This window comes from Mya arenaria, chromosome 2 (assembly GCF_026914265.1).
Source record: "Mya arenaria isolate MELC-2E11 chromosome 2, ASM2691426v1".
In the NCBI taxonomy this organism is placed as follows: domain Eukaryota; kingdom Metazoa; phylum Mollusca; class Bivalvia; order Myida; family Myidae; genus Mya; species Mya arenaria.
Window position 1 is genome coordinate 6,118,138 of NC_069123.1, and position 27,181 is coordinate 6,145,318.

Sequence of the window (27,181 nt, forward strand, 5' to 3'; positions counted from 1 at the left end):
GTAGTTGCTGAGATACTAACCTATGTGTGCTTACAAGCAAAACCTTAACCAGAATTTCTAAGTCGAATAATAAAGGCCTATTATTTGCATTAAATGCAACTGAGAGTTATCTAACTTGATTAATTAAGTAGGTTGGATGGTTGAGTACCATTGTATCAAGTCTCAATGCAATACCTCAAGCAGTTGCTGAGATATTAACCTATGTGTGCTTGCACGCAAAACCTTAACCAGAATTTCTAAGTCGAATAATAAAGGCTTAGCATTTGCATTAAATGCAACTAAGGATTATCTTACTTGGTTAAATAAGTAGGTTGGATGGTTGAGTACCATTGTATAAAGTATCAATGCAATACCTCAAGTAGTTGCTGAGATTTTAACCTATGTGTGCTTGCATGCAAAACCTTAACAAAGGTGTGACGCCAACGCCGACGCCAACGCCGACGCTTGGTTGAGTAGTATAGCTCTCCATATTCTTTGAATAGTCGAGCTAAAAATGCCGAACAGGTTTTAAGTTCCACTACCCAAAGGAATAGGTCTGGCTTTTGGGGGTAAGTTGTTAAATAGCCTTGCCACACTTAAATTTGGCGCCATATGATCTAGATGATTGTCAAGTAGAGCGCAGAAGAAAAGATAACATTTAAACGTCTTCTCGACACGGCTGGAATACTACCGAAAAAAGGTATTTCCAAAGGTGAAAATGTTTACGTCTGAAAAAGGTACAATGATTATACAATAAATGGTTCAGGTGGAAAAAATAGGGTCGGTCGGGATATCCAAAACAAATTTGTCTTTGTGCGAGACCCTAGGTATGGTGTATGGCAGAATATCAAATGTCCTGACGAAAAAGATTCAAGCAATAGTTTTCAAAAAAGAAACGGAATCGAGAGAGATTCAGCTGTTTCCTTTCTTCACAATCGACGTGATTAAACGGATCCAAGAGCAACACCAAGTCGGCTCACCACATGTTCTAACCATAAACCAAGTTTTGGAGTCCATATGATGAACAAATCTGAAATTAATTGCCGGAAACCGAATTTCAATTATAATAAACGGTGACCTTGACCTTTAATGGAACGGAACCAAAAGCAATTTCAAGCGATCCTTTCACATGTTCTTAATTTACACCGAGTTAGGTGTCCATACGGTCCGTCAGCGGCGTAGACTGTGCTATGTTTCATTAAGAATGTTGAAGAAATACTAAAGTTAACTTTGTTTAAAGTGTACATTCGAAGCAATATTCCCACGTAAAATTATGACGTAATTGATCACGTGGTATACACAAACTGACTAAGGCTATTATGACAACATTTTAATGAACTTCTTCGACAAATAGATAAGGTAAACATGTCTTCCCGACATGCACCTGCTGCAAAGACGATGCTACGATTAAAGTGAGATGTTCGTCTTTCGTTCGTGAAGTTGTGCGTTTATTTTGACAAAATTAAAGGGACATGTAGGTGTTGTCAGTATAAGATCATTTTCATATGTTATATCATTATAATGGTAAAACTACGAGCTTAATTGTTATTCGACCTCAATTTGAAATATCTACTCAAGCAGTTTTGAAATATTCAAAATATTAACCAAGAAATCGCAAAACTCTGTTAACGATTATTTTTCTGCTAAATGGAACACTAATGATGACAAGAGGGCAAAAACGGCCCTATATCGATGACCTCAGTAAAACTTTGTGCTGTAGACTTGTTGATAATTAAAGGGCAATTACAGGGATTTTGCTTCTCTGATGTAGTATGCCCATTCACCAAATTTGTGATAATTGGGCAAATGCTTAAAAAGTTATTGATAGGTCAAGAGTGATTTTAGGTAATTTCTATGATTAGAGCGCAATAACTCTCGGGCAATTTTGCTAATTATCAAGCACGTTCATACACATTCAGACGAAATTTGGCCATGATTGAACAAAGGGTTAAAAAGTAATTAATCGGACTACATACTGGATGGTGCCCGTCTGCCCTTAGGTGGAACTATTATATGTCCAGTTTTTTTAAACACATGACAAATATCAATTTGTTTAAAAAGGTACAAAGGACTAACTCTGGATTTTATATAACTCGTCAAATAATTTACTGTGAATAAGCTCATGAAGTTTGAACCTTCAATGATTTTAAAACAATAAATAGCAATAAAAACCAGATGACCCATATTCGAACTTGACTTAAAACATTATCAAAACAACCTTTCTGACAAATATCCACGATATTTGGGCTCTGTGACCAAGTTTTTGACCACAGATGACTCATATTCGAACTTGAGCTAGAAATCATTGAAACAACCTTTCAAACAAATTTCCAGGATATATGGGCTGAAAATGTTATCTCGAGAGTGTTAACAAAGTATTTCCATATTTGGGCTCTGTGACCTAGTGTTTGACCCTAGATGACCCATATTCGAACTTGAGCTAGAAACCAACGCAACAACCTTTCTGACAAATTTCCTGAACATTTCGGTTGAAAAATGTTACCTCTAGAGTGTAAACAAGGTATTTCCATATTTAGGCTCTGTGACCTAATTTTTGACCCCAGATGACCCATATTCGAACTTGAGCTAGAAATCATCAAAAACAACCTTCTGACATATTTCCAGGATATTTGGGCTGAAAATGTTACGTCTAAAGTGTTAACAAGGTCTTTCCATATTTGGTCTCTGTGACCTAGTTTTTGACCCCAGATGACCCATATTTAATCATGAGCTAGAAATCAACAAATCAACATTTCTGACAAATTTCCAGGATTTTTGGGCTGAAAATGTTACCTCTAGAGTGTTAACAATGTTTTTCTTTATTTGGGCTCTGTGACCTAGTTGTTGTCCCCAGATGACTCATATTCGAACTTGAGCTAGAAATCAACGAAAAAAACTTTCAGACAAATTTCCAGGATATTTGGGTTAAAAATGTTACCTCGAGAGTGTTAACAAGGTATTTCCACATTTGGGCTCTGTGACCAAGTTTTTGACCCCAGATGACCCATATTCGAACTTGAGCCACAAATCAACAAAACAACCTTTCTGATAAATTTCCAGGATATTTGGGCTGAAAATGTTACATCTAGAGTGTTAACAAGGTATTTCCACATTTGGGCTCTGTGACCAAGTTTTTGACCCCAGATGACTCATATTCAAACTTGAGCTAGAAATCATTGAAACAACCTTTCAAACAAATTTCCAGGATATATGGGCTGAAAATGTTATCTCGAGAGTGTTAACAAGGTATTTCCATATTTGGGCTCTGTGACCTAGTTTTTGACCCTAGATGACCCATATTTGAACTTGAGCTAGAAACCAACGCAACAACCTTTCTGACAAATTTCCTGAACATTTCGGCTGAAAAGTGTTACCTCTAGAGTGTAAACAAGAAATTTCCATATTTAGGCTCTGTGACCTAGTTTTTGACCCCAGATGACTCATATTCGAACTTGAGCTAGAAATCATCAAAAAAACTTTTTGACAAATTTCCAGGATATTTGGGCTGAAAATGTTACCTCTAGAGTGTTAACAAGGTTTTTCTATATTTGGGCTCTGTGACCTAGTTTTTGACCCCATATGACCCATATTCGATCTTGAGCTAGAAATCATTGAAACAACCTTTCTGACAAATTTCCAGGATATTTGGGCTGAAAATGTTACCTCGATGGTGTTAACAAGGTATTTCCATATTTGGGCTCTGTGCCCTAGTTTTTGACCCCAGATGACCCTTATTCGAAATTGAGCTAAAAATCGTTGATACACCTTTTCTGACACATTTCCAGGATATTTGGGCTGCAATGTTACCTCAAGAGTTTTAACAAGGTATTTCCATATTTGCGCTCTGTGACCTAGTTTTGACCCCAGATGACCCATATTCGAACTTGAGCCACAAATCAACAAAACAACCTTTCTGATAAATTTCCAGGATATTTGGGCTGAAAATGTTACATCTAGAGTGTTAACAAGGTATTTCCACATTTGGGCTCTGTGACCAAGTTTTTGACCCCAGATGACTCATATTCAAACTTGAGCTAGAAATCATTGAAACAACCTTTCAAACAAATTTCCAGGATATATGGGCTGAAAATGTTATCTCGAGAGTGTTAACAAGGTATTTCCATATTTGGGCTCTGTGACCTAGTTTTTGACCCTAGATGACCCATATTTGAACTTGAGCTAGAAACCAACGCAACAACCTTTCTGACAAATTTCCTGAACATTTCGGCTGAAAAGTGTTACCTCTAGAGTGTAAACAAGAAATTTCCATATTTAGGCTCTGTGACCTAGTTTTTGACCCCAGATGACTCATATTCGAACTTGAGCTAGAAATCATCAAAAAAACTTTTTGACAAATTTCCAGGATATTTGGGCTGAAAATGTTACCTCTAGAGTGTTAACAAGGTTTTTCTATATTTGGGCTCTGTGACCTAGTTTTTGACCCCATATGACCCATATTCGATCTTGAGCTAGAAATCATTGAAACAACCTTTCTGACAAATTTCCAGGATATTTGGGCTGAAAATGTTACCTCGATGGTGTTAACAAGGTATTTCCATATTTGGGCTCTGTGCCCTAGTTTTTGACCCCAGATGACCCTTATTCGAAATTGAGCTAAAAATCGTTGATACACCTTTTCTGACACATTTCCAGGATATTTGGGCTGCAATGTTACCTCAAGAGTTTTAACAAGGTATTTCCATATTTGCGCTCTGTGACCTAGTTTTGACCCCAGATGACCCATATTCGAATTAGAGCTAGAAATCAACGAAAAAACATTTCTGACAAATTTCCAGGATACTTTGGCTGAAAATGTTACCTCTAGAGTGTTAACAATGTGTTTCCGTATTTGGGCTCTGTGACCTAATTTTTTGACCACAGATGACCCATATTCAAAGTTGAGCTAGAAATCAACGCAATTACCTTTCTGACAAATTTCCTGGATATTTTGACTGAAAAAGTAGCCGAGTGTTAAGATTTTTCTATTTTTGGGTCATGTGAACTAGTTTTTCATCCCAGATGACCCATATTCAAACTCGTCCGAGTAATTACTGGGACAAATTTCCTGACCAAGTTTCGTGACAATTGAGGCAAAATGTGACTACTTGAGTGTAAACAAACTAAGTATGGACGGACGACAGTTACCAGACGACGGATATTCATCGATCCTAATAGCTCACCCTCAACCTATGGCTAAGTTGTGCTAAAATCCTGTTATTGAAGAGGTACCCATCGTGTTGGTAGTGTGTACCAACTTTTTGAGTATATCTCTTAAACTGTGGGATAAGTTCGCTCTACAAACTCCAATATAGCCCAAAGAGTCCAAGGGCACATAACTCCAAGATGAAATGGCCATGGCGCTGAGTAATGATATATAGCCAGACACAATCATGGTGGTAATATGTACCAAAAGGAATGATACCTCTGTGGGATTAGTTCGCTCCACAAAATCCCAATATTGCCCGAAGGGCAAAAACTTATATTCAAAGGCACATATCTGTCAGACGAAATAGCCGTGGGTAACGAAATATAGCCAGACACAAACATGGTAGTAATATGTACCAAATAGAGAGATACCTCTGTGTGAGTAGTTCGCTCAACTAGATCCCAATATGGCCAACTAGATCCCAATATGGCCAAAGAGTAAAAAAATCATATTCAAGGGCACCAAACTCTAGGAGTAAATGGTTGTTGGTCACGAAAAGTACACCAGACGGTCAAGAGTCTTGGCCAAATATCAAGAGTGACAAGTCCAAAACAGGGCGAGTACTTCGCTATAACAGACAGACAGTATTGTGATACACACGCTGTCATAAAAATATCATAATTATAAGAAAATAATTTATTCAAGGAATAACAAAATATTACAAATACATTTTGTTTTGGGGGTATAAATAATATCATTTTATTAACGAAAAAAATCAAGGAATAACAAAATATTGCAACTTCTTTTTTATGTTCATAAACAATGAATTATCCTTATTAAATGGATGTTTTACAGTTTTATCTTTAAAACAATTTAACATGCCATAGATAAAAAAAATCTGACCACAAAACAACAAAGAAATATTAAATTACTCACTGGAGTATTTGCTTGATTTGCAAATACTGCTTTGGCACAAAGTTATTACACAAAGAAACATTTTATAATACAAACCAAAATTGTCAAAAAAGTGAATTTACATAAAAAACAAATGCTTATTAAACTCCTGTAAAACTAAAAACTGAAAAAGTAAACTATAAAAACAAAATATAATTTTAAAGCAAATAAGAAACCAAATTTTAATAGTCATAAAAAGTATTTGTGGAATGATGAATATAAAACATAAAACAAATAAAAACACACAAGAGATCATGTTTTTGCGCATTTTTACAATGTACTTTTTACATTACTTTCGAGTAATTATATGGTTCACAGTGACAAAAATAATGCACAGTGCTGCCCATATACAGACAAACACGATCCATCTGAAACTCTTGAAAGGGGACGCGTGGATTTGGCTTTGTGGAGAACATTCGGAGACCTGTTTCCTAGCATAGAACACAAGCAGAGTTGGAATAACATACTGGATCGCAGCACCAGCGTAGGAACCAGTAATACCGACAAGAAACTCAACCTCATTGGTGGCTAGGGCTATTCCCATTGGTGGAACTAACGCGAGAAGCGGAAAGCATATCCTATCAAGCCAGAAAGGGTATGGTCTGTTCTCTTTATATCCCAACGCTTTCAAATTGTTTCGTAGTGTAATGGAAATGATCGGAAAGTTTGTACTAAGCGTAAACACTGGAAATAGGGCTAGAAAGTATTCAATGAATTTCACATTTGTTATGGAGTTAGATTCATCACAGCTATCAGGTTTGAAAAAGTTCAATGTATAAATGTCCTCGATGCTATTAAAGGCAAAGATACCAGTTAACGAAACTAAGAGGTAGAAAATAAGTATAAGAAAATAATCACTGGCTAACAATGCATAAAGCCTGGATTTGTTCTTGATTGGAGTTATGAGCGATGGTAAAGAGTGATGACACATGAAGGAATAAACGCAAACACCAAACAGGTTGGGAACTCCTGAGATATCCGCCACGGAGGGGTGACCCTGACCTTTCTTCTTACCGATGCGAATCACAGCTAGTACGATCATCATTCCAAACGCTTAAATAAATGAGAATATCATGAAATATAATTTGTTGACTTGGTGCTCAAATACATTCATAAAGTAAATTATTTCTTCCAACAATATTGTAAGCATGGGAATTATATGTTGTTTTCATTATACATTGTTTTCTGTAACTACTTGACAAAAATAATTTAGTAATTTTATCTTAAAGACTCTAAATATAACTCATTTAACTGAGGTAGGTAATTTAACATTTACATAAAATGTCTGCAGCCATTTCCATAAGCTTATGAAGATTAAATATTTTGAAATCTAGCTGTCAAAAAAGCCTAAAACTGCCAATTGCATTTTTTTGCACAGCATAGATTTACTGTATGTACAATTTCAAGTCGATTTTATTAAAGCAACACCAAACATAACCCACCAATCCATCTGGACAAAGACGTTACCAGCTGTAGATACTTTGTTTTCTGCACATTGAAGAACGTGAAACCTCCCAACAGTAGAAAAAATCCAGCCTGAAAAACAAGACCAATGGTATTTTGATAAATAATATCATCAACTAACAAGAGGCCCAAAAGGGCCTATGCTCTACTGGCATGGCTTTTGTGGTCATATCAATCCAGAGCATGTATGTATGGGTAAAAGGCAACAGACATATAGTTTATGTTTTGTGTTTGGGTTACCTGAAAACGTAGCACGTTCAACATCTGAGCCCAGAAAGTATTGTAAGTAGATTAGTTGCATGAACTATTTTAATATGTGCCAAGTAAAAGTCATCTGACAAAAAAAAAAATGCTTTCAAAACTGTACTCATAGTAAAAATTTTAGTAGTTTTAAAAGTTAAAAAAAGTTGGTCAAAAGGTCAAAGTCAAGGGCATCCTAGGACAACATTGATCAATTTGAACAACCATTCATATTCAATTGTGCTGAGATGGATGCATGAACACACAAAAAGATTTTCAAACCTTTCCAGATTTATGTTTACCAAACCTGTGAACCCTGGGTGTGGCCAGTAATGATACCAGGTGCATAACTTAAACATTCATAACCAATTTTGTTAAGATGAATGCGCAAACTACAGAACTTAAAGCTAAAAAATGGCCTTTGGGCTTTCAACAAGAACAAGGCAGAGTAATGCACAAAAACAACTGCAGAAGCAAAAAGCAAATTGTCTCTCAAAATCCTAGACTTGCAAATTGTCTCCCTTAACTCTAGACTTGAATTTACATGTACATGTAAACTTGGCTAAAAATAGAATTCGCTCATGCAGACCTGGCTAAAAATAGAAAGCATTTCGGATCTGGCTGGTTTTCGAAAGGAACCGAGCTCTAATGGATATCTAGATACTGTACAAGTTTCATTGAGATACAATCAAAACTGAAGACTGTATCGTGTTCACAACCAATTGTTTACACAATAGCATTTTATATACTATCAAGGGCCATAATCTAGGCATGCATGGGCGGATCTGGCTGGTTTTCGAAAGGAACCCAGCTCTAATGGATATCTAGATACTGTACAAGTTTCATCGAGATACAATCAAAACTGAAGACTGTATCGTGTTCACAAGCAATTGTTTACAGACGCACGGACGCACGGATGCACATACTACATACACATTACCATCGCATAAGCTCTTCTGGCCTTTGGCCAGTAGAGCTAAAAACTATAGAGTCAATAGTATTTACTTGTCATTCAATCAATTTGAAATTAAATTATTTTTTGTCATTTGTGTATATCATTTCTTTCGAATACTAGAGCTATCACAGTCGGAAATGAATACCCCATTGAGTTGCCTGGACACAGGAATGGTTCAAGGTAGAGTTGTGGATATACTATTATTAATCAATGAACACAGCTTCTTGAAAATGACTTTCTAACAAGTAAATTCTACAAAAAGAGGCCCATGTGGGCCTATGCTCATCTTTTTCTTTTTGTACAACAAGAGGACAAAACCTGAGTTGACAATAAGTAAAGCCACAGTTATGGGTTTTGCTACACATATTTTCTCTTGTATCATTTGTACCAAGTTTCATTGTGTTTTCGTTATGGCCAATGTTAAAGGCCTAGTTTAAGCCTTCTATAAGCGAACCTCCCCCCAAATCTTTGTACAGTACACAACCTCTGTGCATTGATATAAATCTCTTTGCCTTGATCCCTCTTATAAGATCTCCGATCCGAGTATCCTGCTGTGCAGTTATGGAAGTTTTATTATAGAAATGGACCCTAAAAGGCCCTGAGCCAATAAACGAATACACAGGAAATTGGCCCCAACCGTGACACCAGTGCAATTAGCAGGAGATGCACAGCAGGTGATTATCATGCCAAACATTCCTTAAACTAGGCATTTAAGGTATTTTTCAAGATGCCAATAACATAATAAATGCCAACAAGGCTATCACAATACCTCTACATTTTTCGTTAAAAGCCAAGACAAGCTGAAATGCTTACCACACTTATCCTGTACATGTCCATCCTCGTCAAATTGGAGCTTCCCCAACAAAGTACATCATCACCAAGGATCGTGTCGTTACCACATCCCTCGCTGCCGTTCACCAGTGGCTTGTATGTGCTGCAGAAACAAATATGGATTTAAAAGCTAAATAAGAGATACAGTTTTTGCACACTGCGATCCCCTTCAATAAGATCTATCTATCTATAAAGTTTCAAGTTGATAACTCTTTATAGTTTTCGAGAAATGCCCCGGACAAAATTTAAGCTTGAAAATTAACAAATGGCAATAACTCTAAACATATAGATGCAAGAGTTAAGGTTTTGTGCACTGCACTTTCCCTCAATCAGATATACCTACGGAATAAGTTTCAGGTTGATACCTCCTATAGTTTACGAGATATGCCATGGACAAAACCTAAGCATGAAAATTAACAAAGGGCAATAACTCTAAAAATATGGCAGCAAGAGTTACGGTTCTTGTGCACTGCACTTGCCCTCAATGAGATCTATCTAGCTATGAAGTTTCAAGTTGATACCTCTTATATTCTTCAAGATATGCCCCGGACAAAACTTTAAGCATGACAATTAACAAAGGGCAATAACTCTAAACATATAGATGCAAGAGTTACGGTTTTTGTGCACTGCACTTTTCCTCAATCAGATATACCTACGGAATAAGTTTCAGGTTGATACCTCCTATAGTTTACCAGATATGCCACGGACAAAACCTAAGCAAGTAAATTAACAAAGGGCAATAACTCTAAAAATATGGAAGCAAGAGTAACAGTTCTTAAGCACTGCACTTGCCCTCAATTAGATCTATCTACATATGAAATTTCAAGTTGATACCACTAATAGTTTAGGAGATATACCCCGGACTGGCGAAAATGGGACGCGGACGCCACCGCCGCCGACGCCACCGCCGACAAAAGTAACCCCTATATGTCGTCTTTTCAGGCGACACAATAGGTATTACATAAACTTCAGCAGTTTCATAGTATTAATCAAGTTTGTGTCTTTACCATATCGTTCTCTGCTGTTCGCTGATGAAGTTAATGTGCTGCAGAATCACGCATGGATGTTGTGTCATCATTCATTTATTTATTATGTGGTCCACTTGGGCATATTATCAGTTAAACTGTTAACTTACAAGGGTCGTTTTATATTATTAATATATTCTCAGTTTTAAAGTCATGGACATGGCAAGGATGGTGACACTAAAGGAGAGATAAATAACGTACAAAACAACACGGGGACCTGGGTTCGATTCAAGGCCTGGGTGCATGTAAGTTTAATTTGTGGTCACCAAGTCAAACAATTGGGTTTTCTCCAGTACTCCGGCTTTCCCCCACAACACAAGACCACACTTTTGCGCAACATTGTGCCAACCACAATGATTAAAATAAGTTACAATAACTTGTTCCACTATCGCTGTAAAAATAAATAAGTTTCAAACTAACCATATCACATATGTATCAAATAACCACTAATTTATAAGTTTTTGGTTAACCAAACAGAATGGTCAGAATGGTCAGCAAACTTAAACAAGAGGTCGCTAGGGTTTAAACTTCTTTCTGAGTACTGAACCGCACTTGTCCCCAATATTATTAGTAATTACAAAATTATTTAAAGACAAATCGGAGCCAGCATCAACTTCAAGACATGAAGCTTACCTAAGTCAAAAGTTTATTCAGTGGAGAACAAAATGTTACAGTTATGGCTCTTGCCAGTTTGAAACCTGTTTCGATTTTTCTCCTGAAATGCTCTTTCTGCAGAACCTTGAAAACATTGAACGAAATGGAAAATTCTGAAGTGAAATGTGATAAGTTTTATATATCATAAACTGTCAAGGTAACATTTTTTAACAGATTGATGACACAAGGCTTTGACAAATCCTTGACTGCTTTCTTTGAAAAAAATTGGTTGTGCAATACTGTAAGCTAGTCCCTCCTATGTTACTATGTTATTGATTAGTTTACATGTGACAGAAAATAGTCAAAATACATATAGCTTTAGCCATCTTTTACTTATTGAAGACAATCACCGTGGCCTAGAGATTAAGGCGTCCGCCTACGGAGCAGGAGGTCATGGGTTTGATCCCGGGCCGCATCATACAAAAATGACGTTAAAAGTTGGTATAAGTGGCTCCCTTGACTGGGGCTCGGCATTTAAGGGTAGTGCTTGGAAAAATGGTGTAATCAGTACTGGTTCAACCCAGAAAAGTCTGTTGTATCCCATGTATAGGTGATTTACACCGAGCACGTTTAAGAACCAAGAGGTCTCTTTGCAAAGAGCTAGGTTATCGCACCTGGATCTCTTGTATCTCACTCTGTTTCTTAAAAAATGTCTGGATTTGACTGCGAATTGCTGTCACTTCTATCTCATGTCACTTATGGCATTTAAACACAATTTAAGTCGTGAAGGTGTCACGTTGGGGTCAAGCCATAATGCAGGCAATGGGCGTGGGCAGACCTTGATAAACTCAAATACCGGTAAACATACTTATTGAAGGAAAAAATTGTTTAAAACAGCACCATGAATTACCACACTGTTTACAGGTAGGATCTCAAAAAGAGGTCAATTCAGGAAAAAATCAAAGAAAATTTTTTGTAGTTTCAATCTTTCTATGAAATTTTGTTTTGATCATTGTCTAAATTCCATATTGATGGGGTAAAAAGATACATGTACACTGTTAAAATTATAAACCCATAAGAGAGTGAACTTATTAGCAAGGGGGCCAGGGGGCCCCTAGAGGCCCCAGTGGCTGCAGGGTAACACCTTGGGTGGTGCTTTCAGGGGGGGGAGGCCCCAGGGAAGCTCACGACCTGGAATTAAGCTTTATGGAACACATTTCAAAGCATTTCTTGACATTAAGTTTGACAAATTCAGAAACAAAGATTTCTGGTCAATATTTTCAAGGCCTTCCCCAGAAAAAAATTCTACTTTACAACTTAAAAACAAAGAGCATTGCTTAGTTAGTGCCATTACTCGTCTGCTTTTTTTGGTCGAAAAAGGGGTAAAACTCAACAACTGTTAAAAGTTATTGACCTTGCTGTATATGTGTGAATTGTCTTTGGCATCATGTATACCACATCCGAAACAGTTTTTGAGGTTAAAGATTGAGCACGCTGACGATGCCAACGAAAAATTCCAAGGCTATGACAATACCTTGACTTTTTTCTTTGAAATAAACCTCTGTTTTTACACTTTTAAGGGAATGGTAGCAGGCTCTTGGGTATTGGCAAAAAGGGGAAAATTACTAACATGATTAATATAAAATGAACAACTTGCATTTGCTAAATGTTAAGAGGTCAGTGGGCTTCAATTTTTTTTTTAACCTAGATAGGGGAAAATATATACCTTTTCTGAAGGGGGAATGGGGCTGAATTTTGGCCGAAAAAACACACTGCAGAACATCGAACATAGACAACAAGAGCTGTCGTAAGACATTGCACTCGACTACGCTGCTTTGACTTAGAAGTGATTGTAATAATGATGTATTTGCCTGTCAAAAGCAATAAGAAAAAAATCAAATTAAAAAGTAAACAGTGACCATACCGCAACTCTCGGGGGCCAAAAACATAATCTCCTGAAAGGTCTCTATAAACTCCTTATATATACCTAGTTTGCTCACAAAATGTCAGTGTCAACCCTTATTTAAGTTATTCAATACCAACCATTTTCCTATTAATAGTAACTTTGACCTTGACCTTGATCCCAGGGGCTAAAACACAATCCCATGAAAGGTCTCCATAAGCTCTTCCAATATACCAAGTTTGGTCACTATAATTTTTATGTCAAACCTAGCTAAAATTATTCAACACATGAGATGACTTTGACGCTGCCCTCCCACCAGCCCACCCAAACAATGACGCAAGTCATTCTTATAACTTGTTTTCCCTTTGTGAAAACCTGGTTAAGAATATAAAAATGTGCCTGTCAAAAGATATAAGAAGAAAATTTAAAAAATATAGAGTGTGGTCGTAGCTGAGAAAAATTAAATGGACATAAAATTTGTAATTTTGAACAGGAGACAAACCTTCAGTGAAGTTTTGTTTATTCATACGTATTAAATAGTGAACATCTACTGCATAAGATCCTGGGTGCAAGTGTTCATTAGTTATTGAGTGGAAACTGTTTCTTCACCTCAAGGTTGCAGCGACCTTGACCTTTAACCTAGTGATCTCAAAATCAATAGGGGTCATCTACCAGTCATGACCAACTAGCACACCAAGTATGAGGTTCCTGGGTGCAAGCATTCTTTAGTTATTAAGCAGGAACCATTTTTAAGCTTAAGGTCACCGCCAACATATTGTTTTTTTACCTGAAGGTAACCTTGACCTTTGACCCTTTGATCGCAAATCAATAGGGTTCATCTACTAGTCATGACCAACTTGCATGCCAAGTATGAAGTTCCTTGGTGCAAGCGTTCTTTAGTTACTGAGCGGTAACCGTTTCTTCACCTCAAGGTCACGGCGACCTAGTGATCTCAAAATCAATCGAGTTCATCTACTAGTCATGATTAACTTAAGCATACCAAGTTTGAAGTTCCTGGGTGCAAGTGTTCTTAAGTAATTGAACAGAAACTGTTTCTTCACCTCAAGGTCACAGTGACCTTGATCTTTGACCTACTACTTTTGCCTGAAGGTAACCTTGACCTTTGTCCTTTTGATCTCAAAATCGATAGGGGCCATCTACTAGTCATGAACAACTAGCATACCAAGTATGAAGTCCCTGGACCCAAAGGATCTTTAGTTATTGAGTGGAAACCATTTCTTCACCTAAAGGTCACGGCGACCTTGACCTTTGACCTAGTGATCTCAAAATCAACAGAGGTCATCTACAAGTCATGACCAACTAGCATACCATGTATGACGTTCCTGGGTCTAAGCATTCTATATTTATTGAGCGGAAACAAGTGTGATGTACAGACTGACTGACAGACCAACGGACGGACAGGGCAAAAACAATATGTCTCCCCATGAATGTACAATGTTAACAATTTGTTTAAACTTGGAGTTATGTTATCTCATTGCGTTATGGTCCTGAACAACTGTGTGAAGTATTAAGTCAATTGAATGAAGGGTATAGAAGTTATTAATAAATATCCCAACCTGCCCTAAAACTTAAACCTAAGTTCCAAAGTCAATCAGGGGCCATAATTTGTATAAAGGATAATATGGAGTTATCTAACCTCATTATGTGGTGGCCCCAAACAACCATGTGAAGTATTAAGTGAACTGAATGAAGGGTATTAGAATTATAAGAGAAAATCCCAACTTGCCCTAAAACTTGAACCTGCCCTTAAACTTTAACCGAAGTTCCTAAGTCAATCAGGGGCCATAACTTGTATTAAGGATAATACGGAGTTATGTAACCTTATTGTGTGATGGTCCTGAACAATTGTGTGAAGTATTAAGTCAATTGAATGAAAAGGTATTGGACCTATAAGTGAAAATCCCAACTTTAACCGGACGCCGACACTGGGGCGGGTAGTATAGCCCTCCTTATTCTTCGAATAGTCAAGCTAAAAAGCAGACAAGAATAGATTTGCCATTTTCTATAGTTCACCACTTAGGAGCACAAGTACAAAACAGTAAGATCACACAATGTAGACATTTTTTTAAGGTGAAGAAAGCAATACCTACCAAGCGATATACCTACCAAGCGATATCCCGGATAGATTTAGGAACAGCCGCAGCATATATTGAGAGATCGCCATACAGATAGACAATCATGCAAATGTTGAAGAAGGTGATCCCAATCTTGTTGAAAAACATTAGAGCCATCTGACCCTAAAACCAGACATTTATACGGTACATTATAATAGTAAAGTTTGATGACCATAGGTCCAGGCAATGTTGGGTTATCAATCCAACAAGCTTTGACAACCTTTTCACATTAAAGTTCACTGTGACCTTGACCTTTGACCCCTAAAATCAATAGAGGTCATCTACTGGCTAGGCCCAATTAACCTCCATGTCAGGTCTGATGACCATAGGTCCAGGAATTGTTGAGTTATCACTCTGACAAGCTTTGATCTACCGACGGACAGAGAGGCGGATGGACGGACCTACATCTGCAAAGCTATATACTCCCTCTTCTTTGATGGGGGACAGAACAATAGCTGTCGTAGGACATCCCGTATCATTATATACCACTTTTTTAGTCAAAATGAATGCATTAATGATGTAATATGTGCCTGTCAAAAAATCAAAACAAGAGCACCAAAAAAAACACCCGTCCTACTTCAATTCACCTATTTTGGGGATAAATGATTGAACTTTTATCTTTAGAGAGCAGACACTGTAAATACAGTTTTTGACATTTCAAGGGTCATAACTTTGGTTGACTGAGACAACATATGGCTTGTTTTCAAACCTGACCAAGATTGACAAAATTTGATGATCATTGGACAAAGGCTTTTAAGTTATGGATCAGACAATATTTTTTTAGGCAAGTTCTATAATTTAAGAGCGAGTGAGTGTCTCAATCAATATGGCTGATTAACAAATTCATCCAAGATATTATTCCCATACACCAGTACAAAGATAATTTTTATCAACTTGGATGCAATGTTTTGCATAATACACCACAAAGGATAATTATTAAATAACAGGAACATTTTGAATTTAATATTAACAAAATGACATATTCCCACTTACCAATTCTGTCCTTTCTGTTATTTCAAATGGACTCAAGGCACCATTATGATCTTCTCCTTGAAAAAACAAATATATAAGTTCAAATCTAAGACTTAGTAATAATACTATTATATTAAGTGTTTATTTTTTGTCTTCTAAATTGTTTAGAAGACAAAAAATAAATGTTTACTTTCATAGTGTTGAGCGCCAAATGCCTCTATACTAGTCATCGCAAATGTGTGAGCTGCTATAAGACACCCGATCAAGCCAATTAATTACTTAACAGAAATTTGGTGGATGTTATCAACTTAAAGGACTTTTGATTTTAAGTGCACATCTGAAGAATTTAAAGACATCTGAATGATATAATGATAATCTGTGCGATGACTTTGTCAAGTTATCCCATTGGCAGAGGCATTAGGCTGAACACTAAATCATAACCACAATATACCATGCATTTAACAAGGTTTTGCAATTATCACAAAATGAGCTGTAAAGTATTTGAATGCTATATATAAAATATTTATATTCATAGACTGAATTATTCCTTGATGAGCAAAACTTAAATTAGAATTTTTCTAATTTTACAGTGGAATCTTCAATGCATTCATATATAATACAGCAAAATCCTTGTTGGGAAATTGTTTGCTATACATATTTTGTCATTATTGTTTGACGACGAAATAGATATTATATGTACAAATGTATACAGATGGTTGCAATATGATGCATCTCATAGAGCTTTATTTCATTGCAAATGAACTTAAAACATAAAACTAAAGATAACGTATAGATTTAGAGGTATGTATTGGGAAGGTAAGGGGGTTTTGAAAGGGGGGTGGGTAATGCAATTCCTACTAGCCTACTAGTAGAATATCCAAAAAACATAGTATTATATCTGCATAACATGTACTAATTAATAAAAGGTGTAATCAAATAAATTTCATATCATAGTGGTCCTAAAAATCTTAAAATATTCAAATTTTCCGTCTTAATGCAAGAAATGAGATTTAAAACTCATAGAAATGCAAATTGTTGCACACAGTGATGAATTGCATGCACCTTATTAGCATTCCAGCCTTAACAAAATCTTTTAACAAAAGCAGTTGATCATGTTAGTCTTAAATGTTAGCATATTCAATTAATAATAATAACTTCTGAAATGTATGTGATGTTTACAATTCATTTTAATGATTCTCAATTTGATCATTGAGTTGATTGTTCAGAACTTTATTAAAGTTAACAAGATAATAAACGACATTGTTTACTTTTGAACTAACATGAAAAGTTTGATGCTAATATATTTAAAGATACACTATAATAATTACTCCCAAATAAGATTTACCACCATTTATACAATTGTTTAGATATACCAGAAAGGATGAATGTATGTCAAAAACAATGGTTCTTATGAAGATTTCTGAAAATCTGAAAGAAATGTGCAGAAAACACGGTATTTCTACCTTATGAGACGATTATAAGTTTTTCACTGTAAATCTTTTAGCACTCACCAATCATTTAATATTTTGGGGTTTACAGCTATTTAATACATGGTTACAATCTTGTTATCAGTAATTAATTATTTCCATAAAAGCTTTATAAGTAGTTTATGAGTAGTTAAATATTTATCACTTAAAATTTATGTTTGTTATACATGTGTATATATTGATTTTGAATAAGAGTGTCACTATAAATAAAACAAGTTCAGCTAAACAGTTGTCTCAAATCTTGTTAGGAACACTGCAGATTACAAGTACATCCATTAAGGGGACTTGCTTATATTTTTGTAAATGCACTTTTTTAGTATTACGAAAAATAAATTGGCAAATCATTAGGGGAGTGAAAAGTAAGATACTGACGCCTTAACCCTTCAAAAATGTTGATATATGCTCAAATAATGTCTTTGAAATCTATGATTTTGAAAACCTTTAGCAACATTTTTCAACAAAAGGCTTGTCTTTGTGTATGAGCCCTTGTGGGCGTGTGGTTTTGTATTCAGTTGTCTAATTTTTCCTTGACTGCATGGGCATAGGTTCGCTTCCCACAAAATATTTACTCACACCTCAAAAGCGTTTTCAGATGCATTACCGGAGAAAAAATATTGGTGCCAAACCATGAGTGGGTCCATTTAAACTTACAGAACAATAGATTTGAAAGTTAACAACGATGATAAACAACGTTGTTCACTCAAACAAAATGTATCAGTATCACCAGTTACATTTTTACAACAGTCAAGGTTCTTATGAGAACATGTTAGTACAGTGCAGTAGCTCTAGCCTAGGTGATCCTTAGCCAATTTTGAGTGGTGTAGTATACATTTCCTTTTATGAAAGACACGGCAAACTAATACTGCAGATCTAATACTATAGTTACAAGTACCCATCCTAACTGCAAAGATCAGCATACATTACCTATTAGTGGTGTCTCCTCGCTTGCCTTCTGTTAACAAAGCAGCGGAATAAGATTAGGAAGCCATTTTATACATTCTAATAGTTGTTATTCGGAACTCAAAAATAATATGATTTTCAAGAATTTCTGCACTCAAATTTTCTGTACAGACAAACTATTCTTTGAATATATATTCTGCTGTTTTACTTTGACAAATGCATGTTTTAAACCCTTTTTAAATACTTCCAACTTTTTTAAACTTCTTGATCAATGTTGATTTTTTCAAAAACTAAAAGTATTATTGGAAAAAAGTATTTGAGTTCCGAACAGTCTTTTGAAGCAACATGCTCATGTGCAGTGATGCTGAGGATCAGGGTTTTGGTTTGTAAGTGTTGCAGTTGAAACAAATGTGGGACATGGTTACTTTTCACAGTGCTCCAGCTAGGCCTAAATAGCAAGGGGGAGCACCCAGCAGCCCTTTTCTGGCACCCTGCTTCCTTTTTACCCCGATGTGCCCTTTAGATTGACAGAGCTGACTTTGATGATTATGAACTATTTTGGGATATTTGTTGGACATATTGTCAAGTCAATTTTCAGAAAAAAGTCTAAAAAAATAAATATACATCATATTGACACTTAGGAAAAGATAATAGCTAAGGTATTAATAACAAACTAATAGTATTGAAAGAAGTTGCAACACATACACAATATGAACTAAAAATTGACCCTTGCAATTACCCCATGAAGGCCCTTTCTGACCTAGCACCCTGCCATTTTCAAATCCTGGCTGGAGCACTGCATGTATCATTTAAATGATAACTCACAAACTAAAACATCTTCTTTTTCAAAACATTACGAGTAGCCATGTTCCACACACATAACATGCACTGAAGCCATGCAAACAACACGTTATTAGAATGGTCTCCATGGAAACAATAAACATGCAGATAGCCCAAGGTATTGTACCAGGGAGGTGTTTCCATGACAACGGTAATTTAATGTTATTTTTACGGGAAAAAGACTTATTACTAAAATATAAAGCTCTAATACTTTGGTTAGGCAACAACAACAACAACATCCCGATTGTACATGCAACCAGTCTTTTGGTAATGGGAACAAAACACAAAACACATGTTTCCATGGCAACCATAACGTGAAACCTAATCAATGGCATGCACATGTGATTTGGTACTTGTACCTCAAAGACATACCACTGTTCAGCAGAGGTCTTCTTTCTTCATCTTCATCATCATTTATGCTCTAATTTATAACAATGAGTAACATATTTTGTATGTATGTGACGCAATATATGAAAACCAGGCCAGTGGCAAAAATGACATGACGAATACAAGTTTTTTTTCAACATGCAGATATTTTAAGCATGACATTGGTTTTATTTTTGCTTACTTTTTCTGTTAATTGACAGAAAAAAACAAGAGGGCCAAATGGCCCTGAATCGCTCACCTGTCATAATATATTGCACATTCTTCCTTTATATACAAATATTGAAAACCTAAGCCTATGAACACATAAAGAGAAAACCCATCAGCCCCGGGGTGTGGCCAATTTTGACCCCAGGGCCATAATTTGAACAAACTTTGTAAAGGTCCACTAGACGATGAATCATGCCAAATATCTAAGCTCTAAGCAACGTAAGTTCAGAGGAGATGATTTTTTAAGTTTTCACTATAAACATATAGAGAAAACTCATGACCCCCCAAGGGGGCGGGGCCAATTTTGACCCCAAGACCATAATTTGAACAATCTTTGTAGAGGTCCACTAGACGATGAATCATGCCAAATATCTTAGCTCTAGTCCAAGTAAGTTCAGAGGAGAAGTTTTTTGAAGTTTTAACTATAAACATATAGAGAATACCCATGACCCCACGGGGCGGGGCCAATTTTGACCCCAAGGCCATAATTTGAACAATCTTTGTAAAGGTCCACTAGACGATGAATCATGCCAAATATCTAAGCTCTAAGCAACCTAAGTTCAGAGGAGATTTTTGATTTTTTTTTACTATCAACATATAGAGAAAACCCATGACCCCCCAGGGGCGGGGCCAATTTTGACCCCAGGGCCATAATTTGAACAATCTTTGTAGAGGTCCACTAGACGACGAATCATGCCAAATATCTAAGCTCTAGTCCAAGTAAGTTCAGAGGACAAGATTTTTTAAGTTTTCAGTATAAACATATAGAGAATACCCATGACCCCCCCGGGGCGGGGCCAATTTAAACCCCAAGGCCATAATTTGAACAATCTTTGTAAAGGTCCACTAGACGATGAATCATGCCAAATATCTAAGCTCTAGTCCAAGTAAGTTAAGAGGAGAAGATTTTTGAAGTTTTAACTATAAACATATCAAGTATACCCATGACCCCACGGGCGGGGCCAATTTTGACCCCAGGGCCATAATTTGAACAAACTTTGTAGAGGTCCACTAGACGATGAATCATGCCAAATATCTAAGCTCTAGGCCAAGTAAGTTCAGAGGAGAAGATTTTTTAAGTTTTCACTATAAACATATAGAGAAAACCCATGACCCCTCGGGGCGGGGCCAATTTTGACCCCAAGGCCATAATTTGAACAATCTTTGTAGAGGTCCACTAGACGATGAATCATGCCAAATATCTAAGCTCTAGGCCAAGTAAGTTCAGAGGAGAAGATTTTTTTAAGGTTTTCACTATAAACATAAAAAGAAAACCCATGACCCCCCGGGGCGGGGCCAATTTTGACCCCAGGGACATAATTTGAACAATCTTTGTAGAGGTCCACTAGACGATGAATCATGCCAAATATCTAAGCTCTAGGCCAAGTAAGTTCAGAGGAGAAGATTTTTTAAGTTTTCACTATAAACATATAGAGAAAACCCATGACCCCCCGGGGCGGGGCCAATTTTGACCCCAGGGCCATAATTTGAACAAACTTTGTAGAGGTCCACTAGACGATGAATCATGCCAAATATCTAAGCTCTAGGCCAAGTAAGTTCAGAGGAGAAGATTTTTTAAGTTTTCAGTATAAACATATAGAGAAAACCCATGACCCCCGGGGCGGGGCCAATTTTGACCCAAGGGCCATAATTTGAACAATCTTGGTAGAGGACCATTTGGTGATCCTACCTACCATATATCAACGGCCTAAGCCTTGTGGTTTGGGGGAAGAAGATTTTTAAAGTTTTTCCTTTTGGTTGCCATGGCAACCAGAGTTCTGCATGGAATTGAATTCTTTGAACAACTTTGATAGAAGACCACCCAAGGACCATCCCTATGAAGTTTTATTAATATTGGCCCAGCGGTTAAGGAGGAGATGTCTTTTAAGTAAATTGTTGACGGACGACGCACGACGCACAACGCACGACGGACAAAAGGCGATCACAAAAGCTCACCTTGTCACAAAGTGACAGGTGAGCTAATAAAGCCACAGCCATGTTTAAATTTCAGCCTATTGCAAAGAAGAAGTGATTTCTTACATTAAGTTTTTTCACCTGTGGACTTGTTTTCGCTGATTGTGTCACGCATATATATAACAACAAAAACTAGGATCGAAGTTTATTTATAAAGAATAAATTTGCCTATTAAAGATTACAATCACAGACAACTCAAAATAGCATTAGACAATTACTTCATACTGGTATGTTTTCTTTTTTTGAATTCTTATATCACAGTTTTAATAAATAAAGAAACACAACTGTTCAATACTCACTGCAGAACGGTTTATCGTACCGTCTTTCTTTTTGTTGATTGCATTGGCTATACTCATCGCCTCAGTCACAAAAGTGACAGTCATATAACTGGAAAAATCAAGATTTGTCAATTAATAGAATTTTAAATTCTAAGTATAAATTTTTTTGTTTAATGTTACTGTCGGCTAGTCTCATGTGTTTAATTGCTAACTGAAACAAATGTTGACCAATATTTTACAATGTTAACAGCACAACTAGTTAAAATACACTTTGATGGCTGTAAGGCATAAATAAACACTAAGGATACATTCAACACTTGGTTTGAATTATTAAACATTTTAATTTAGTGTGCCTTGAAGTGAAGTGAACGCAAATACGTGTGCATTTTTTCCCAGTCAAATAAGAGGCATTACTCAATCATTAAAGCCTGTGTTATAGTCTTTGCTTATAGATGTGTGTTATTCCTTGGCAATATGTGTTGCGTACTTGAGAATGTTCATAAAATATTTAAGTTAAGGTTTTTACATGATGTCCGAACTACAACACCATAGGTATGACAATATCTTGACTTATCTTCTTCACATGGTCATCATAATTATGAGCACAGTTCCTAATAAACTCATACAAATAAAGAAGTTAGCATGTGTATTGTAGCTAATCAAGAAGCTAATCAAAAAGGATTTATTAGCTAGCCTTGCCATGTTTGCAAATTTCTATGAAGCACCATTATAATGCACCAGTCAATTGTATCTACAGCCCCCCCCCCAGGTCCGGGGAATAGCAGGGACTTTGACTTTCGGACCAGCCAAACCCATGGTAAAATCCCTGCACTGAGGGAATGAACTGCTGGTAAAATCCCCATAAAATGCCCCCGCACTCCAGAGACCCTAGATAAGGACCATTCCCCCCTATTTTTAGTGTGTAGACAAAACAACCGCATTTATCCGGCACTGCGGGGCCATCATTTCCACCGCTATCCCCAGTATACCCCTAGACCTGTTGGGGCCATGGTTACAATTGACTAGTGCATAAAGATCAAATTGAAACATTTATTTCATATTTAGACATCAGAAAAGACATAAGGTGAATCTCATACAATTGTATTATATGAAAAGAATCTACAAATATGTTTAACACATAATTAAATAAGCCTAAATCTAACCTCATGAATGAGAGAACTATAATGGTTATAAGAGATAAAAGCCAGCCAGCTGCAGCGAAGGCCCGGGGCATGGTCAGGGCTCCAGTACCCACTATCAGATTGAATATGAATATCAACCCAACCTGAAAGCATAGAAATTATTCTATATACAAATTCATCAAAAAGAAGATAGCATTGGATTGTAAAAGCACTCGCTTCATGTGTACATGTATGTGTGCATGTTGCCAAATATTCAAATCATCTATTCATTGAATTATCAGCAGTAACATATTCTGCTGGTGCACAGCCTAATAATATGGCCAGTGGCCCTGTATCTATCAGGATGATGCAACTGAAACAGTCGAAAAAGAGTTAAGGAAGTCATTTCTTTTATATTTCTTTAGAAGCATAGTGAAAACATTTACACCCATATTAACAAACAAGAATCAGCGAAAATCAGAATTTGTGTGCCGACATGAAGATTAGAAGATGCAGGTATTTTGTTTACATACAATAAATTAATTGTGCCAAATTCAGTGTTACAAAAATGCTATCTATGGGTCTTGTAATTAGTTGAATTGCGTTTAAAATGATGAACAGTAAATTGATCATACATATTTTTATTAGTCCATATAGTCAGCCGCTTCAGAGTCTTTGACAATTTTTTATTTGGGGACCCTATGCGTCCATATCCCACTTGTTGTTTTCCTAGCCAAGAATGACAGATCCCAGCGCTAAGTATATTGAGCGAAAAGATAACGGGAACCTGCTAGATGGTTTCAATATGGCAATGCTTTATTGACAGAAGTCAATCTAAATTAAACTAATTATTTGTGTCTCATTAAACACTTACATATGTAAGTTTTGTAAGTAAAAGGTATTGGCTAAAATAATTAAAGTGTAACTTTTGTCTTTTTATTTAACAGTGAAGTGTTAAGTATTGTGGAGTAACAGTAACTGTTGAAGAATATATTTTACATTGGTATGGATCAGTCGACTTGTGGCGTTTACGGAACAAAATGAATATCTGTATGGGCTGTCAGACTTTTCAACCCCAAGACTTTTCAACCCCTTTGTCATTTGTGAAATCAAAGACTTTTCAACCCCTTTGTCATTTTAACCCCTAAAAGTGCTAAGACTTCTCAACCCCACATTAAACAAAGACTGTTTAACCCCTAATAAACGAAGACTTTTCAACCCCTTAATTTCTCACCTTTTTAAGAAAATAACTACAACAGTAAACAATTTATTTTGAAATTTCTTTTAAAAATCAAGAATATATTAAGACTAAAAATATAACAGACAAAAAATATGTAATACATACAAAATATACATTACTTAAAACACATGATAATACAATAATTCATTAAATATTTACATTGAAATAAATAAAAAAAATGCTTGACTGTCCACTTAGCTATTTAGTCACTTAGCCATAAATCTTCCCTATCTCCCTGAGGAAATCCTCACACAATATATTATGTGCATAATCAGCTCCATAAATTAATTGAAACAGCGTTTGTTTTTCTTTTGGGTTTTTTAAAACACTTTTTTAAAAACATTTTGTCATCAATAAAAAAGACAATAAAATGAGTTGAACTTTAAATAAAATTCTTCAAAATATTTCAAAATATCTAGATTTAGCAGACAATGTTAAAGAAATACAAAAATATACAATTGAGTTCAAAGATTTTAAAAATGTATAATAGATTGAGTTCCAAATGCTTTCAAATTACATAAGTGAAACGTAAGATTTTATTAAAGTTTTTTATTTCTCAGTTTAAAAAAAGTAGGGACATTCTATTATAAAGTGGTATATATATGTAAAAAAAATGCTATAAGCATTGTATTGCCTTTCATATAAATTATGCAATTAAAGAATGGAATGAAGGTCGCACATTCATTAATGGGTGACATGGTCATAAATTCCTAAGGGATTAAGGGGCTTCATAACACCTTTAATTGAGGTTATAGTAACTTGAAAGTGACAGTTAATTAAGGTTCTAATATCATGGCCATCATTCCAAACTATGGGCAGCTTGATACATTTTGTGTATGATTTTCAGGATTTAAAACCAAACAAAAAATATATTTTATTTAATTATACCTGCAACCCCTGAATTTTTAGATAATACATTATCAAGAACTATAATCAAACTGTACTGAAATAGCAATATGGAACTACAAAAAAAGTTTCCAGTGTTGACCTTTTTTAAAAGCAATGAAAGTTTTATAAATGTTCAAGTTCAGGTTATTATTGGCATTCTACGGGCACAAAAAGGAGAATGTTTGGTAAATTCTTCTTTGCATTCATTTTCTTTTGCAATTATTCAAATTTGTTTTTTAAAGAACAAAATTATGGTAATAACTTTGTACATAATATATGTGAATTCGCTGATATATGTAATATCCTTCAGAATAATACAACAATTGCATGTTCGGGGTAACCAGGCATCAAAATCTTACTTTACTGTACCATTGTTAATGTTCGGAATATTATTTTGAAAAACACTAACCATCAAGTGCTTAGTAAATCAAGGCAAAGCCTTTGTAAATTTCATTAAATACTTTGGAGAAAAGTGTAACAAATAAGCCAAACAAATCTTTAATTGTATTTCAATAACAATTGGATAAGTTTGTTGCAAAAACAATGAAAAAGACAACACTTGGCTGACAAAATAATAGGGGTTGAAAAGTCTTTGATATAGGGGTTGAAAAGTCTTCAATGTGGCTATCAAAATATTTCAACTAAGGGTTGAAAAGTCTTTGATTTAGGGGTTTAAAAGTCGAAACAGGTAGGGGTTGAAAAGTCTTTAAAATAGGGGTTGAAAAGTCTAAGGGTTGAAAAGTCTTCGTTTTGAGAAGGGTTGAAAAGTCTTGGGGTTGAAAAGTCCTGCTCCCATCTTTATTAGTCCATATAAACAGCCGCTTCAGAGTCTTTGATAATTTTTGTGTTGGCGACTACACAATAAATATCCAAATGTTAAAAAACGTTCCCTAAACGCGCATTATTGTGGCTACCATGTTTATGTACTTGTAGATGTACAGAACATAACTTTTGTATGAACTAACAAAACAATTGTTTAAGGTAACATTTCCAAAATTAATTTGAAGGGTAGGCAGGTTTTTAATCAATGTTTGGTGATTTGATACAGGTTTTGTCAATATCATGCGAACACTTGAACTTGGTACGACTTCTGGCTACTGTACTGGATACTGTACTAACTGTATTTCGCCAGTCAAATAGAACATATAAAACAATATATCATGAACTTGAACCCACCGTTTTCGAATACTGCTCCCCTGTCTCGCTTATTCCTGGGTTCACCATTTCGTCGATGAAATATTAATGGATAAATTAAGGTTTGATAAAAATTACAGCTGTCTTCTGTTTACATTTCGTTCCTGGTATCACATGATCGCTGGGCCGCTTACATCAAAGAAGCAGACAACAGTTTACATGGATACTTGAACTAGATTAATCCCCTTTAATAAATCTATTTTACTAGTTCTACACAAGCAATAATATAAATACTTCTTCGGAGTTATTACTGAAATCAGACATAAATGATATCTCTGAAGACCAAAGATGCAGCTTGTTTGTTTTTCTGCAAATTAACCTCTTTCAAGTGATGCAAATTCTCTACCATTTTTCTTATATCAAACTTGGTTAACATGTTATACCCATATCAAAACCTCAAAGTGCTCTGCCCATGGCTCAGGTACTGTTAAAAAACATGGCTAATCTTGTTCACAGTCATCATCCTG

General features: G+C 35.8%; 1 protein-coding gene across 2 annotated transcripts; it reads right to left on the reverse strand.

Annotated features, from left to right (window-relative positions):
- Nucleotides 1-5,812: 5,812 nt before the first annotated feature.
- On the reverse strand, nucleotides 5,813-26,835 carry LOC128222999 (transmembrane protein 104-like). 2 transcript variants are annotated; one of them, XM_052932236.1, is made up of 9 exons: nucleotides 26,697-26,835; nucleotides 23,435-23,556; nucleotides 22,293-22,380; nucleotides 18,610-18,637; nucleotides 16,220-16,275; nucleotides 15,219-15,349; nucleotides 9,552-9,672; nucleotides 7,522-7,615; nucleotides 5,813-7,132 (listed from the first exon to the last, which is right to left on the reverse strand). In XM_052932236.1, the coding sequence occupies exons 1-9, from the start codon at nucleotides 26,742-26,744 to the stop codon at nucleotides 6,369-6,371; spliced, it is 1,452 nt and encodes a 483-aa protein (XP_052788196.1). In that variant the 5' UTR covers nucleotides 26,745-26,835; the 3' UTR covers nucleotides 5,813-6,368. The 2 variants fall into 2 exon arrangements, with proteins under 2 accessions (XP_052788196.1, XP_052788190.1); XM_052932230.1 differs by lacking the exon at nucleotides 18,610-18,637 and adding an exon at nucleotides 19,798-19,846.
- Between the last annotated feature and the right edge of the window lie 346 nt (nucleotides 26,836-27,181).

Bases quoted from the DNA above. Each gene is read 5' to 3' on its own strand.
- LOC128222999 (XM_052932230.1), bottom strand. From the start codon at position 26,744: ATGGTGAACCCAGGAATAAGCGAGACAGGGGAGCAGTATTCGAAAACG. The intron at 23,557-26,696 runs GTGGGTTCAAGT...CTATGCTTTCAG, and splicing joins GGGAGCAGTATTCGAAAACG to GTTGGGTTGATATTCATATT. The intron at 7,133-7,521 runs GTGGGTTATGTT...CATTTATTTAAG, and splicing joins GTCTTTGTCCAGATGGATTG to CGTTTGGAATGATGATCGTA.